General features: G+C 43.3%; 1 protein-coding gene across 2 annotated transcripts in view; it reads right to left on the bottom strand.

Annotated features, from left to right (window-relative positions):
• BORCS5 (BLOC-1 related complex subunit 5) overlaps positions 1-17,624 on the bottom strand; it is a 97,989-nt gene that overhangs the window by 23,559 nt on the left and 56,806 nt on the right. For both annotated transcript variants that reach the window (XM_081248521.1, XM_081248520.1), the window contains exon 3: positions 8,576-8,733. In XM_081248521.1, the coding sequence (XP_081104647.1) occupies positions 8,576-8,733 (158 nt within the window). The remainder of the gene's footprint in view (positions 1-8,575; positions 8,734-17,624) is intronic.

Genomic DNA, 17,624 nt, shown 5'->3' with positions numbered 1-17,624 from the left:
GAAGCCTTGAATCCCTGAACTCAATGGAGGAAGCACCTGCTAACCAGAAACATCTACCCTGAACATGAGCAAGAAATGAACTTTGCTTGCATTTGAGCTATTACACATTTTTGAGTCTATTTATAGCTGCAGTCTAGCCTACTCGTACCTAAAAAAAACTCTCATAACCTACATTTTCTCTAATAGAATGAGAAAGCTTATCAGTCACTCTGACAGAGATAGTGACAGAACTGAAGAATGTATTAAGTTGTTCATTTAACAAACATCTATTATATGTCTACTATGTGCCAGGCACTGTTCTAAGCATTACAGCAACATTCAAATGTGCTAAAATTCCTTGTTTTTCTTCACTGAAAGAGACACAGGACAGGGAATATCTTTTCCCGGCCCTACTTCCAGTTCTATAACCATGTGCCCTTAATACTGCTCACCTGCTGGCTTACAGACTGCAGTTCAGCTGAAGGGGCCTCTAACATGGCCTACCCCCGCAGGCTGGAAAGGAGCCGGGGGAGGGAGTGGGACAGGGGCTCGAGTACCTGGCACATGCAGCCAGTCCTGGGAAAGCTGGCAGAGCCAGCTGTCCAGGGGCATGTCTAGGGCAGGTGGGAAATGGGGCTGCTGTTCACACGTTTCATGTCTGTATCCAGAACCTGAATGGAGGTGAATCTCAGGGCAGCTGAATAACTGGGTTTTGCTTACGCCTCGCCAAAAAATACAAGCCTACATTTCCAACAGGCAAGTAATAAACTCGATTGGGCCCTCCTCCAGGATTTCTGCCTTGTGGCAGGACAGCGCTGGTGAAAGTGTGGGCCCAGGCCCGAGGAAGTGCTGTACAGCATAGCTTACAGCCAGACCAACCAGAATAAGTCCAACCCCCCATCTGGATTTCCTGCCACTCAAGGGACCAGCTGTACCTCTTACCAAAAAGAAAGGCTGCCCAAAGGACAAGAAGCGGGGACAACTCTGTGTTCTAAGGGCTCAACTTGAAATTCACACCAGAGTAATTTGTAAGATAGAAAGGAAACCCCGAATGTTCCTGAAATGCCTTGCCCTCAGTATTTCGGCAAAAAGAAGCCCAACATCTCAATGTTTTAGACACTCCCGACCCATTTTACAATTTGAAGTCAAGCAAGCAGCGACCAATGCCAGGGTATGTTTAACAGCAGCAACAGGAATCAAACGACATTGTCATTTAAAGGAGATTCGGTTCAAGGTGGCAGGCAGGGTAACAGCCTCACCTGGCCAACGGCTCAGGAACCTGGCTTTTCATTGAAGGGGCTCAGTGAATGCTAACGTCAGCTCCAACACTGATTCTCTGTGCAAACTGTGAGAAACTCATTTAACCTTGGTCAGCCTCTCCCCCAGCCCCATGGGAGGAAACACGGTACAGGAAGTCAGGTCAAATACTTGGAAAATGGCTCCAGCTGGGTCTTAAACATTACAGTTTTGTCGACTGAAAGAAATCCCTGCCCGGCTGTGTGTGCAGGCCCAGGAATGGTAGCTCACTCCTTCCAACACTAGTTGAGAGCCTAATGCATGAAAAAGGAAGAAAAACGCAATGATAAGATCCCACGAAAGTAGAACATAAGTAGATAAGAGGACAGCAATCAGGAAGATTCGTCTTCTATCATCTTAGTAATTAACTAGGAGAAAAACCTTGGACAAATTCCAAATAAACTCAGGAACCCTTGTTTTCTTCATTTGTGCCATGAAAGGGCTGAATTAGAGAAACTTGAGGGTGTCTTTATAATCCCAGGAAATCACGTGGCTTCCTAAGGACTGCAACTCTTATGTGTCCATCTGAGCCTCCAATTCAATGTTTCACATTGGTTAATGCTAAGGCAGCATGCTCTCAATACACCTAGCAATGAAACACACAGAGGCTACCAGAATCACTCAAGAATTTAGCCTCAAGGCCTTTAAGCAAGCACATAGCAACTGTAATAAAGTTAACCTAACGGCTTCATCTTAGTTAGGAAGGTATTCTAAACCATGACTACATTTACCCATTGATAGCAACCAGAGTGAGGAAGAAACAAGACCCAGGTTGGCAACCAGAGCCAGTCCAGACGTATCAATGATGTCTTCCTCGGGCTGTGTATTCGCCACCTGCCTCCTGCCCCCGCGCTGGTGAAAAGCCCGCACATTTGAAAGATGCATGTTCTTTTCTCCTTTACCTTTCAGTAACCCAGATTTCAATGGCAGATGTGACCTAAAACTGAAAGTGTCTGCCTGCCAACTTGAATCCTTAACTAGAAATGACGAGATATCACAGAAATCTCAGGAATGATAAGAGGCGAGGCATCCACAGCCCGGAAGCCGAGGACTCATCACGTGCTGCCGTCCAGTTTCACATTTCTCACCATCCACGTTCCCCCAGGCACCTCTTTGCTCTTCACATAGCAGAATAAACAGTTAAATTAACTACAAAAATGCCAGAAGGCACATATCTGTGGCATGAAAGAAATCACGCAGGGCTTGCAACCTGGGCTGTAAATGACCGGTCTTGCCTCCATTTAGTTCTCTGTGATACTCGGGTTGTTGAGGGTAGAGCTTAAAATGAGCCAATATTTAGGCTGCTACTGGTATCAGGAAACTTCACACGGGCCAATTCACAGCAATAAGGTTAGGCTTCTCCCTATCAGTCATTATTTTTTGTTGTTGTTATTTTTTTCTATTAGTCATCATTTTTATTTAAAACAATAATGAGCACTAACACCATAGTGTTTACTACATGGCAGACATGGTCCCATACTTCACCTAGAGTAACTCATTTAACCCTCACGAGAACCTTTCTGCAGTAGACTGGTAAGTATTCTTTTTTTTTTTTTTTTTTTTTTTAATGTCAGCAGGCTCCCCAAGGCCAGGGAGTTTTTTTTTTTTTTTTAAGAAGATGTTGGGGGTAGGAGTTTATTAATTTATTTATTTATTTTTGCTGTGTTGGGTCTTCGTTTCTGTGCGAGGGCTTTCTCTAGTTGCGGCAAGCGGGGGCCACTCTTCATCGCGGTGCGCGGGCCTCTCACTATCGCGGCCTCTCCTATTGCGGAGCACAGGCTCCAGATGCGCAGGCTCAGTAGTTGTGGCTCACGGGCCCAGTCGCTCCGCGGCATGTGGGATCCTCCCAGAGCAGGGCTCGAACCTGTGTCCCCTGCATTAGCAGGCAGACTCTCAACCACTGCGCCACCAGGGAAGCCCAAGTAGACTGGTAAGTATTCTTATCCCCATGTAACAGAAGAGGAAACTGAAGCTTAGAAGAATCAAGTAACTTGCTCAAGGTCACACAGCGAGAGGCAGTGCCAGGGTTTGAACTCAGGCAGTGAGGCTCTGGCGTTCATACTCAGAACCACTATGCAGAACTGCCCACAAAATCAAGGTCCAAGTGTTCCCACCTCAGCTGAGCCTTCAGTGGCTCTGGGGCTCACAACTGTACCACCCAACGGTCACTCTCAACAAATGACCTCCCCTCTCCTTCAGAGAGAATACACAGGCTCCTCAGGCATGGCTGGTCCGGGCCCGGCATCCTCTTAAAAACCTGCCTAGATCTTCCCTGTTCTCTCAAAACAAATGCCCTCAGGGCTCTAAGTCCCCCGACTCCTGCTGCCTCAGAGACCCCACTCTCAGAGTCCCCTGTCTATCCCTCACCCTCCATCTCTTCTCTTCCATCTCTTCCCCTCAACCCGGAAGCACATTCAAACATACCACCTGCAAAAAACACCCCAAACCTCCTCTGATCTTCACCCATTTTAAATAATTAATTAATCAATTAATTAATTTTTATTTTGGGCTGCCTTGGGTCTTTGTTGCTGCGCGCAAGCTTTCTCTAGGTGCAGAGAGTGAGGGCTACTCTTCGTTGCACTGCGCAGGCTTCTCATTGCGGTGGCTTCTCTTGTTGTGGAGCACAGGCTCTTGGCACATGGACTTCAGTAGTTGTGGCTCGAAGGCTCAGTAGTTGTGGCTCACAGGCTCAGTAGTTGTGGCTCACGGGCTCTAGAGCGCAGGCTCAGTAGTTGTGGTGCACGGGCTTAGTTCCTCCATGGCATGTGGGATCTTCCCGGACCAGAGCCCAAACCCATCTCCTCTGCACTGGCAGGCAGATTCTTAACCACTGTGCCACCAGGGAAGTCCCAATCTTCATCGACTTTTTTTTTTTTTTTTTTGCAGTACGCGGGCCTCTCACTGTTGTGGCCTCTCCTGTTGCGGAGCACAGGCTCCGGACGCGCAGGCTCAGTGGTCATGGCTCACGGGCCCAGCCGCTCCGCGGCATGTGGGATCTTCCCGGACCGGGGCACGAACCCACGTCCCCTGCATCGGCAGGTGGACTCCCAACCACTGCGCCACCAGGGAAGCCCTTCATCCACTTTTAATTCTATAGTTTCAGTCTTTATCTTCCTCTGTGACCATGGATTAATTGCTTACTTTCTCTAACAGGCTTCGATTTCTCCATCTGTGTGTCATGAGGGTCCTGGACCAGAAGGTCTCTGAGGTCCTTCCAGCTCTGACATCTGTGGTTCTTAATGGAGAAATTTCTTGGAACAAACTTAGTTTCTCCACTGTCCCCGGAAGCCCCAAACTTAATTTTCTTCCGAGACTCCCAGCTGTTCCTGCAGCCAGCAGCGCTCTCCGCTTTCTCTCCATTTGTTTCCCAAGTCCCGGTTTTCCTTTACAACGTGGCTTCAGCCTCACCCGCTATATCCCAGGATATCCTGATCTTTAACTCTCCTAGGACTTCAGCTGTGAACCACAACTGAGCACTCTCCATTGATGGCACTGTATCTTTCACCTTACTGTTCTGTGGACCGTCATGCCCTCGCCCAGACTAAGCTCTCAGCGAGCAGGGCCCAGTCACGTTTCTCTGTAACCTTTAAAGGATCTCACACTAAGGTGGTCAGCAGTAGTTGCTCAGCCATGCTGGCTGGTTGGCTGAGGGTCATCCTGAAGCCACTGAGGAAACTGGTGGTCAGTGTACAAGACTCTGGTGTGAAGGAAGACCACCCCTAGCTTCCACGCCTCTCTTACACAGAAATTTGTAAAACATCAACTTTTTATTCAAAAGCATCATCCAAATTTAGCAATAGGAAAGCTTAGCTAACTCCTTGATTTTCTTCTCTCTGAATCAGGAACTGTTACAGCCATGTTTCCCTTTGATCCAAATGTAAGGGATCACAAGTGCTGCAGCTTTCTGGGCCTCTGTTTGACCCGGCTTCTACTTCCACTAACACACATTCTCCACGGTTATTAAGTTCCCTGACTTTTCAACACATACAGCATTATGTTACTTCCTCACACTTGCAACTCAACTTCCAGGAAACATCTGGAATAATATCAGAGAGTTGGTGTTTGATCAAAACTACATCCTCTGCTTTATTCATTTGGAAGTGACTAATTTCAACCCTTAGGTTTGAAGTTGAGCACACATGGCTGTGTATGTTTCAGGAGTTTGCACCAACAGAGAAGACAGGTCTTCAGTGAAGAATCTAAAGCACTGTTCACCTCCTCGGCCCTAAGAGAACTACCGAGGTACTGCTCATACCGGGAGTGCTGTTCTCTGCTTGGTAACAATCCTGGGTCACTACTGACAGCTCAAAGTGAATCCCAAGCCTCCTCAAGCAGAATTTTAAACTCAGTTTAAAGTTTTGTTTTCAATGAATGCTCCACAGCACTGGTGCTCAACCCTGGTCACATGTGAGAATCCTAGAGAGCAGCGGTCCCCCAGCTTTTTGGCACCAGGGACCGGTTTCGTGGAAGACAATTTTTCCATGGACCCGGGGCGGGGGGTGGGTATGTTTCAGGCCGTAATGCGAGCTATGAGGAGCGATGCAGAGTGGCAGAGGAAGCTTCGCTCGCTTTCCTGCCGCTCACCTCCTGCTGTGAGGCCCCATTCCCAACAGGGGCCCGGGGGTCGGGGACCCCTGATCTAGAGCATGTGCATGAACACCAATCAGTGCCCAGCTTCCTTCCCACCAACCCAGCCTTCGCCTTCCAAGATTTCCATTTAATTGCTATGGAGTGAGATCTACACATCAGTGTTTTCTTCAGAGCATCTCAGCTATACTGAATGAATTAAGGTAATCTTTTAGGTATGATAAGGGCACTCTGGCTGTGTTTTTGAGGAGGAGTCTTTCGTTAGTGGAAAAACTGGTGAAATTCAAATAAGGTCTCTGTTTAGTTAATGGTATTGTACCAACGTTAATTTCCTGGTTTTGTCTTTGGGCTAAGGTTTTGTAAGATGCTCACTTTAGAGGAAGCTGTGTGAGAAGCATACAGGAACTCTCCGAATTATGTTTGTGACTTTTCTCTAAGTCTAAACGTAATTCCAATTAAAAAGGTTTTAAAGGAGTCCTTTATTTTTGAAGATGCATACTTAAATACTGATGAATGAAACGATACGCCTGAGATCTTCTGCAACACAAACCAGTTAGGAAGGTGGCAGGGAGGGAGTCGGAGTGTGGATGAAACCGGAGTCTTCACAAGCTGATATCTGTAGTAGCTGGACAATGAGGACAGGAAGGGTATCTGTCTACTTCAGTGTGTGTGTAAAATTTTCTGTCATATATATTGGAGGAAAAAAATTCCCAGGTGATTCTAACACTCATTCAGGGCCAAAAAACACTGCTCTGGAGTCCTGAAAATGTGGTATAATGAGCTCTGTCTGGTACTGTCAGCTACAAAATACTTTACCCAGTTCCTTGGCAATGAATGAGTCACTTAATCTTTCTGTACCACACTTTCCTAACTATGAAATGACAGGAATGGAGTACAGGACCTTTCAAAAAGAAGACAGGAAGCATTAAAAAGCTGATTTATTCTAAAATCTTATGAAAGTTAATATCATAATTAATTTCTAGCACAGTCAAAAATGATAAGGTCTTACATCCACAAAAGCATTTTCCCAAAGAATGCTCTCAAAAACACTGTTTCTAGAAGATGTTAATAGATGTTACTTAAGATAAGGGTTCCGAAATCAAGTAAGTTTGAAAAGTGCTGATTTTCTTTACTGTAAGATTCCTAAGAACTTTTTAATAAGATAACATGCATTGTGACTCTCCAAGGGTGGCTATGAAATATGCAAAAAGTCTGACCTTCTTTACATGGAACTAGTTTTATGGAACTTATTTTGGAAAACAATGCTCTAGACCAGTGGTTCCCAAATCCCAGGCAACGGAGAATGGCATTAGTATCATTTGGTAAGTTTATTAAAATAATGATTCGCAGACCATGTCCTAGACCTACTGGGGGAGAGGAGAATTCAGTATTAAAAGAAACAAAATCCACTAATAATAATTCATATAATCCAATGCATAGTCATGTTTGGGACTTAAGCTCTTTAGATCATAATGTAGTAAAATAAATATAGTATCTGAAAGGCCACATAGATGCCAACCAAAATAAAAGGTCATATTTAATAGTTTTCCATATAGAAGTATTTAGTCCATGAGAGAAGCATACATGTAATACAACATTTTATGAAAGGTAAGTAGTAAAATACTGGAGGTGCTGACAAATTTAAATCTATCAGTATAACTAATGACTACTTAGTTATAGACATACTGCATCCTTGAGATTACAAACTGATCATTAATTGCAGTGATTCTCCACCCTTTCCTTGTGTATTTCCTCATGTCCACCTTCTCTTGCCAGAGTCAATGATCAGGAGTATTTTGTTAAACTCCAGGCAGTGCCATTCACATAAGTGGTTTCTCCACGATACAGCTCCTGACCTTTTCTTTTTATGACATTACTTCAAGGTAACAGAACAGAAATCCCTTCTTGATTGAAAACTTTGGAAAACGTATTTACTTATACCTTGGTGCTCCCAGAGCTGTGCCATGCAGTGGCCCAATCAGTGATATATTTAAATGCTTAAAAGAGTACCTACTTTCTGTTACTCATAATTACTCAACATGTATACCACACTCTTTCATTTACTAAATACTTTCACATGAATTATCTTGTGTCTTTCCTCACAAAAACCCTGTGGGTTAAGTAGGCATAATTGTTTCTATCCAACCAATAAGAATCACTGAGCTTTTCCTGCTAACACAGTGAAAAATATAATTGAGGGAGATGTCAGGGCTCCTGCTCTCAAAGAACTGATACCCGACTGGAAAACAAAATATAAGTTACACGCAGGAAAGGGCTGAAATCAATTAACGTTAGCCAAAGCAAATCAGTATGGCAGGGCTTCACACATACTAACAACAGTTAACATTTACTAAGCAATTTAACATTCACTCAACCCTGCGGGTAGATTACTACGGTTAGACCCATTTTTCAGATGAGGAAAACTGAGACCAAGAGAAGTGAAGTAACTTTCCCAAGCAAATAAGTGGTGAACCAGGATTCAAACTCCAGATTAGTCTACTCCATGGACCACTCTTTTCCACCATCACATTCCACTGCTGGGAAAGACGATCTTCGCAGAGCAATGGGGACAGATGTCAAGACATTTAGACAGAAAATGACTATTTCCCAGAAAGTTGGGATCACTGGCTCTACACCCCAGGAGAAAAGGACTCAGGAGTCACAGGGAAGCACAAGATTGAGTCGGCCATGATATTTTCTCACAATAAGTTACCTCTTTGATTCGCTTGACCAAAGCGTTCTGATCAAAAGCCACAGCCTCTGCACACTGACGGAGGTGGTCCTGATAACGGAGGCACAGCTGCAGCACCTGCTGAGAATCCAACTTCTCCAGCCTGGTGTTCGTTGGAGAGGTCTGGCCGCTCAACAGCCCTTGGAAGCAAAAAAAGAATAAAACCAAATCAATTGGAAATTACTAAGAAGCTTGTGAATAAGGTAGCTTAATAACAAGTTCACTGAAGGCAGGGTAAGAGGCTTAAGTTTAATCTTGCACCTCCTGTCATATACCTGTGACGATCACAGCAACTACCATGTATGGAGCATCTTATGTGCCAAGCACTTGGCAAAGTGCCTCCTGCGCATTACTTTTCATATAACCGCTCAGGAAAGTAAATCATTATTAGCCCCATTTTATAGGTGAGAAACCCAAGATGCCGCAAGGTTAAGTAAACTTTCCTAAAGTCACAAATAAGTGATTTCTCCAAGACAGAGCACCTGACCTTACGGCACTACTTTAAAGCATCAGGAGTATAAACCCCTTCTTGACTGAAAAATCTGGAAGATGTACCTACTTAATTCCTTTAACTAATTAAAATGGTTGTCTGAGAAACAGAAAGAATGTATATATATATGGAAACTGTTAGGAGGAGATGCAAAAAGGAAAACATTTAAAAGGTGAACAGGATGTCCACTAACACACCATACGCCTCAACCTTTACATTTTCTTTCAACATCAGTTTAGTTGTGTTAACTATTAAATTCCCTTAAATTTGAACAGGACGTTATATTTTCAAAGCCTTTCACACAGAATTATCTTCCCTTTCTTTAAGGTGTGTAGAACCGGATAATTATTAGCATTTACAAAAGATGAAATACCAATGGAAGAGGCTAAATGACGTGCTCAGGGTCACACAGCAAAGTCCTGACTAGAACTCAAGCCTCCTGACTTCTGGTCAAGTGCTTACTGTCACCCTGAAGGTTCACAAACTTTTTGGTGTCAGGACCCCTTTACCCTCTCAGAAATTACTGAGGACCCCCAAAGAGCACTTGTGTATGTAGTTTAAATCAATATTCATCTGTTATAAATTATAACAGAAAATTCTTGAATATTTATTAAATCATTAAAAAAATAATAATCCCATTACATGTTAACATAAATAACATATTTTAAGAAACTAACTCTACTCAAAACAAAACAAAAAAGTGAGAAGAGTGGCACTCGTTTACATTTTTGTAAGTCTTTTAAATGTCTTGGCTTCACAGAAAACAGCTGGATTCTCAGACTTGCTTCTGCATTTAATCTCTTGCTATTTCACATCATGTAGCCTCTGAAAAACTCCACTTTACACTTGTAAGAGAGTGAGAGTAATTAGCAAATGTCTAAGTATTACTGTGAAAATAGTTCTGACTTCAGAGAATCCCTAGCAGGGCCCTGGGGCTCTCAGGCACTCCCCACCCCACTGAGAGCAGTACCCTCACACCAGAGCCAATGGCACAACACAGGTCCTCCGAAATAAACACGACAGAGCATGCGCTGGGCACCATCAGGATGAACTCGCCCACATCCAAGTCTGTCTTGGGCAGCCTTCCCCAATCCTCCACTAACCTGTTCACCATTTCTAAAATTTTGTCATTTCAGGGGCTTCCCTGGTGGCGCATTAGTTAAGAATCCGCCTGCCAGTGCAGGGGACACGGGCTCAAGCCCTGGTCCAGGAAGATCCCACATGCCGTGGAGCAACTAAGCCCGTGCACCACAACTACTGAGCCTGTGCTCTCGAGCCCACGAGCCACAGCTACTGAAGCCCACGCGCCTAGAGCCCGTGCTCCACGACAAGAGAAGCCACCGCGATGAGAAGCCCGCGCACCGCAATGATGAGTAGCCCCTGCTCGCCGCAACTAGAGAAAGCCCTTGGGCAGCAATGAAGACCCAACGCAGCCAAAAATAAAATAAATAAATTTAATTTAAAACAAAAAAGAATAAAGGAGAGTTAAATAAATAAATAAATAAAATTTTGTCATTTCAAAAATGTTCAAAAATGTAATAATCTAACATGTAAACCTTTTGGGATTTTTTTCACCCAACATAATATTGGGTTGGCCAAAAAGTTCATTGGGTTTTTTCATAAGATGTTACCCAATACCTTAGAGATTCATCTAAGTTGTTGCATGTATCAGTAGTTTGTTCCTTCTATTTCTGAGTAGTATCCCACAGTATGTACATCCCAGAGTTTGGTTAACCATTCACCCACTGAAGGCCATTTGGGTTGTTTCCAGTTTGGGGACATGACAAACGAAGATGCTATACAGCCATCATACAGGTTTTTGCGTAAACGTAAGTTTTCCTTTCTCTGGGATAAATGCCCAACAGTGCAACTGCTGGGTTGCATGACAACTGCATGTTTAGTTTTATGAGAAACTGCCAAACTGTTATCTAGAGTGCCCATAACCTAGTAAATGGGGAATTTTTCAGACCACTAAAATCTCCTAACAAAATTATCAAGGGCTACCCTACTACTGACAAAGAATATAGTTCCAGGAATGCAGACTTCGGAAGAAAGGAACAGCTTTTTGTTGTCAATCAAGGATTGAAGTAGAAAAAGAGTGAGAACGGGGAGTTCTCTGGTAGTCTAGTGCTTAGGATTTGGCGCTTTCACTGCTGTGGCCCGGGTTCAATCCCTGGTCCAGGAACTGAGATCCTGCAAGCTGTGCAGCACAGACAAAAAAAAAAAAAGAGTGAGGAGGCAATGTGGGAAGAGGAATGAATGATTCTGTGCCATCAAAAGTGGGCCAGGATAATGCAAAGGCCATAAAGGAAACACTGATATATCCAACAAGATAAAAAACAGGATTCCTCATGGCAAAACAATGTAAGTTAAAAACAACAACAGGGGCTTCCCTGGTGGCGCAGTGGTTGAGAGTCCACCTGCCAATGCAGGGGACATGGGTTCGTGCCCCGGTCCAGGAGGATCCCACATGCCGCGGAGCAGCTGGGCCCGTAAGCCATGGCCACTGAGCCTGTGCGTCCGGAGCCTGTGCTCTGCAACAGGAGAGGCCACAACAGTGAGAGGCCCACGTACTGCAAAAAACAAAAACAAACAAACAAACAAAAAAACCCACTGCTACTCATATCACAAAGGGTAAGCTTCCTATTGGATAAAGAGCTCCTAGAAATTGGCAAGTAAAAAATCAGCAAAAGAAAGATGGACAGAGGATATGAATGGCGTTTCACAGAAAAGTAAATACCAATGCCTCAACTCTAAGATGCAGAACCTCACTCATAATAAGAAAAATAGAAATTAAAACTTCGCCTCAAGCCAATATTACACCTATCAAATAGGTAAAAATCCAAGAGTGTGATAAAAACTCTCTAGGTGGAACTATAAGGAAACAGGCATTGCTGATTTTTATGTAAGTTGTTACTGCCATGAAGGGTGATTTGGCAAAGATATCAAAATTACAAATGCATAAAGCTTCTAATGCAGCAATTTCTCTACTAGGAATTTATATATACATTAGCACACATGCTAAATGGCATATAATTATGTATAAGAGTATTCACTGTAGCAGTGACTGTAATAGTAAAAGATAAGCAAACACCTCAGTATCCATCAGTAGGGAGCTTGCTAATTAATCAAGGAACATCCATAAATGGAATTATGTGACCACAGAAAAGAATGAGGAAGGTACATACTCACATGGAAAAATCTCCCTAAGATATTAAGTAATAAAAGGAAGGTGTGGACTTCCCTGGTGGCGCAGTGGTTAAGAATCTGCCTGCCAATGCAGGGGACACAGATTCGAGCCCTGGTCCGGGAAGATCCTACATGCCGCGGAGCAACTAAGCCCGTGCGCCACAACTACTGAGCCTGTGCTCTAGAGCCCACGAGCCACAACTTCTGAGCCCTCACGCCACAACTACTGAAGTCCGCACGCCTAGAGCCCGTGCTCCACAACAAGAGAAGCCACTGCAATGAGAAGCCCGCGCACCGCAACGAAGAGTAACCCCTGCTCGCCGCAAGTAGAGAAAGCCTGCACACAGCAACAAAGACCCAACGCAGCCAAAAATAAATAAATAAACAAATAAATTTATTAAAAATAAAAGAAAGGTATATAGAATAGTGTATGGAGTGTGCTACCACTGTGTAAAAATAGGGGAGGGGTACAAGTAAATAAAAACATATATTCATATTTACTTGTATTGTCATAAAGAAACTCTGGAATGACTCCAAGAACTAGACAGATGGAGAACAGGGTAGGGAAGGAGAATTTCAGAGTATACTTTTAACATTTTTTAAACCATATGAATGTATTTCCCTTTCCAAAATGTTTACATAAATAAAGTCATTTTAACAAAAAGCAGCCAAAGTCCTTCTCATCTATCAGTGATGTCCTCTTGGGTGTTCTCTCCCCTTCCCCACCCCACGTATCCCCAACTCTGTCCGTCAAAACCAGTTCCCTGTCTTTCATGCTCACCAGGGCCTATACGGCTGGATGTACCTTCAAACACTATCTTCTCCAAGGTGATGAAAAGCCTCCTAACAAACTGTGAGCTGCTGGAGAACACGGACCATGTTTTACTTTTTATCTCGTGCATTATAGCACCTGGTACATAAAAGGTTCTCCAACTAGGCTAAGAGGATGCAGTGCTGTTGCTGGAATTCCAAGGGAAGAGTGAGCTGAGGGAGACTTCAGGAGGAAAAAAGGCTTCTCAGGGTCCCTACTCTGTCTTCTCCACCTATACTTCGGAGTGAGGCGTGGTCTCAGTCCGTATCTGCTCCTCCCAGGTGAGTGAGGAAGATTTCCAGAGGCTGCACTGAAGAGCGGCAAAGCGGAAAGCTCCAGGGCCAGCCCAGGTCACCAGAGGCCGGAAGCAGAGGGCCCCAAACCCCGCGTTAGCTCTCAAACCAAAACCCTGACTCTTCCTCTTAAAAAAAAAAAAAAAGGTGGGGGAAGTGGGGGGAAAGTTGCCAAGTCTAGCAGGCACACTAAGGTGTTCAAATCAAGCTGCCCAGCCAACTCCAAAGTCAAAGAAATTACACTTCCGATCACCCTTTTAAAGCACAATTGTACCCTCCCCCAAATCACCTAAAAACAAAGCCCAGGTACGTGGGTCTATTATCAGAATGTGCTCCTTAGACTCACAGGAATCTCTGAAAATCTGCCACAAATCCTGCTCTAGAACACAGAAGGAGCAAGACAGAGAGAAAAAGATGGGCCACTTTTTCTACTCCTGAGGCTACAGAGCTATGGCAAGCCAGGCCGGTCCTACAGGCAACCGAGTACAAAGTTTTCCCGTCACTCTCAAATGTCAGGAAGCCGCCTCCCCCATTGTGATGACTGACCCACTCCTATATCTTCTGATAAAAGGAAGAGGAAGGACAGAAAGCTGGGTAAACTTAGAGATGGTAAACATTTTCATTTTCAGAAGACCGCATACTGCCAGGCCTCCGAATTGTTTTTATTCTGAATGCACATTAAATTTTTTTTTTTTAATTGTAGATGCTTTAAATGAGGTGTGTGCGCGCCTGCTCTCTCAACCCCTACCTGAATATGGACAGCCAGCTTCACTCACTCACATTACCGGCCCGGCCTCTGAGGACCTCTAGGCTTACACCTCGGTTTCAATTCTTACTTACCAACTCTAATAATAACCTAAACCCTTAGCTTAGGTAACAGAGAATGAACCCTATATCCCCTTGAAATTATCTTTTGTATAGTTTTATAAATGGTCTTTATGGTTAAGTTTTTTTTCTTTTTTTACATTTTATTACATACATTTTCAAACATACAGAAAAGTAAGAAAAATATATATACCCAGATACCATCTAGAATCAGCAGCTGATATTTTATATCTACTTCATCTTTGTTTTTTTCTTTTCCTGAGCAATATGAAAAAAATTAGAGATCATGACACTTCAACCCTAATACTCTGTTTTTCTACATATCTATGGTTAGTTTTTCATGTTAAATAAAAGTTTCTAAATTATGTCTTCTTTACTGTGCTAGGGAACAGGGCCATTACCCTCCGTTTTCTAATTCTTCTTTAGCTTAAAACAGTGATGCATACAAAGTAGATGTTTATTGAGTTAAAAACATGATTTAATAGATTCCATATTTGCAAATGGTAAATACTGGAGACATTTCCTAAGACCTTGTTGAAACCACTTTGTTTATACAGGAATGGAGAGTGGGCTCTAGGGAATGGGTGAGGACCAAGCCTGAATATTACACAGACCCAGCAAATTGCCATCTGTACCTAGCTCTTTGTGTAAAGTGTTGAGTGGAAAAATCATCAGGTTAGAAATTTGGAAAATACTTTGCTGAGCAATCTTTTTCTTTCTGAAATGTCAGGTAGGAAAAAAAAAAGTTTTTCTAAAGTATAGTACAGAGCCATATGGCTATTAACCTCTGCTATTATCAAACTGAATTCCTTAACTTTTAGACGCTTAGCTGCTTCCAGGACTGGAAATGAGTATTGTGAGTAATGGGCTCACATCTGAATAACAGTATAACGAGCTCCATTTCCTCCTACAGAATCCAGAAAGCAGAATGTATGTAACTTTGACAAAAGTTATTGTGAAGGTACAATTAAGCAACAGATAATTAAAAAAGAAATCTCCCCCCAAACTAATAAGGGATTTTTGACTCTGCTGGTCACAGTATATTTCTAAGTCAAAAGCACATAAACCATGTGTATTATTTACCTAATATGAACTCTAGTTCTCAAAGGCACTCTCTCACCTTCCCTTAAAGAAAGGGAAAAGTCGAAAAACACCTGACCCACTTGGACAGGACCTTATGATGTGTGTTAGTGATCAATTCCTTTGGGGTATTCAGAAAAAGGGTGCCCTCCATGACTGGTTCCCTTAGGAACTTTTATCTCCATTCAGTCACCTCAGAGGCACACCAATCTCACCCAGGAGAAGCAGCCACCCAGAATGGCTACCATCACTGTTTTGGTTAATCTATGTGGCAGAAGAGACTGCAAGTGTAGACAGCCCTAGAATAACAGCCAACCTATCACAACATTTGGTGTGGAGAGAAACAATGCTCCCAGGATCTCCCTCCTAACGGTTTCCAATACCTACCAGAGGGCCAAGAAAGAAGAACTTTCTCACTGAGGTACTGCTAAAGACTGAATATCTGTGTCCCCCCTAAAATTCATATGCTGAACCCTAATGGGATAGTATAAGGAGGCAGAGCCTTTGGGAGGTGATTAGGTCATGAGGGTGGAGCCATCATGAATGGGATTAGTGTCCTTATAAAAGAAACCCCAGAGGGTGCCATTGGCCTGTCCACCACGTAGGACACAGCAAAAAGACTGCTGTCTGTGAATCAGGAAGTGGTCCCTCACCAGACACTGAATCTATCTGCCAGCACCCTGATCTTGGACTTCCCAGCCTCCACGACTGTGAGAAATAAATTTCCGTTGTTTGAAGACATTCAATCTGTGGTATTTTGTTATAGAAGCCCAAATGGACTATGACAGGGAACATGGGGAAATGTGATTTGAGCCCCATTATTATCTGAGCTGTGTGAATTTGGACAATTTACCGTATACCTCTGAGCCTCAGTTTTCTCATGTAAAACTGGGATAATAATCACCTGCCTTTTAGGGTTTGCCTAGCATACAGGATCTTGATAAATATCTGTTCCCTTTCATCTTGCCTTTCTTAAGACTCAGGAGGTAAAGGGGCACTCAGGCTTGGAGGGAATCTATGTATGGTAGGTTACAGAAAGCATTTCATCCCTCTAGGTTCAGGCACCCATTTGTCCATGGTCAACGGCCCTGGTTTATGGTACCAAAGAAACAAGAACAGTGGATGTCAACAACCAAAAGTAGATAAAGCCTTTACAGAAATGATCAGTAACCACAAATGAGACACCTCACTATCCTCAAGGAATCCTATCCACCATTATGAACTTAGCTTTTTAAAATCTCCTCCCGAAGAGTTAAGCAAAAGGTTCAACTCATCATCCTCCTTCAACAGTTCCCAGGATCAAAGCCTTGCTTTCCTGTTGAACTTTCAGGCCAGGCAAGAGAGGCAGCATGACATAATGAAAAAAAGTACAAGCTCTGGAGTCAAACAGACCTGGGAATTTGAATCCAGGGATTGCCATTTACCACGTGTGTCATGTGAGCGCAGTCACTTAACTTCCCTGAACTCAAACCCTTCATCAATAAACTAAATACTATGCACATTAAAGGAGTACTGTGAGAATTATATCAAGTTATGCCTGGCAGAGTATCTGGCACAGAGTAGGTACTCAATTCATGTTAATTTTCTCAATGTCCCCAGGTCCCCAACTACCAACTCTTGTCACGATCAAATAAGCAGGGTTTCAAATCTGGCTGTACGACTGGCCAACCCTACCAGATATGGGTATTTGCTAGCACCGCCTTCTATACACCAGCACTGTAGAAAATAATAAAGAAGTGATCCTACACCTCAAGCAGACGACTAGAAGAAGCAGGAGTTAAATACAAAGAACGCAGATGTAAGTAGGGACTAAAATGAAATAGAACAACAAAAGCCCAATTCAAAAATACGCAAAGGACTTAAGCAGACGTTTTTCCAAAAATGCCAAGAAGTCAACAAACACCTTAAAGATGCTCAACATCACTAATCCTTAGGGGAATGCAAAAAAAAAAAAAAAAAAAAAACCACAACAAACAAAAGAAACACACACCACAATGAGACACCACTTTTAACCAATAGAGTGGCTATTACCCAAATAGAAAATAGTAAGTACTGGTGAAGATGTGGCGAAATGGAAACCTTTATGCATTGCTGGTAGGAATGTAAAATGGCATACCCACTGTGGAAGGCAATATGGTAGGTCCTTTAAAAACTAAACACAGAGAGCATTCAGGGAAAATGGTAGAATGGGAAGCACCAGCAATCTGTCTCCCCACCTAAACAACAATTGCACAGGCAGAATCTGTCTGATGTAACTATTATACTTTGGAGCTCTGTAGTCTATAGAAGGCTTCAACTTCCAGGGGAAGACCTGGATGGTAAACTGTGGTTAATTTCAGTCAC

This window comes from Mesoplodon bidens (assembly GCF_964165515.1).
Source record: "Mesoplodon bidens genome assembly, chromosome: 11".
Classification (NCBI taxonomy): domain Eukaryota; kingdom Metazoa; phylum Chordata; class Mammalia; order Artiodactyla; family Ziphiidae; genus Mesoplodon; species Mesoplodon bidens.
Note: the sequence above shows the minus strand (reverse complement) of the source record. Positions and strands in the feature narration are given on the sequence as shown.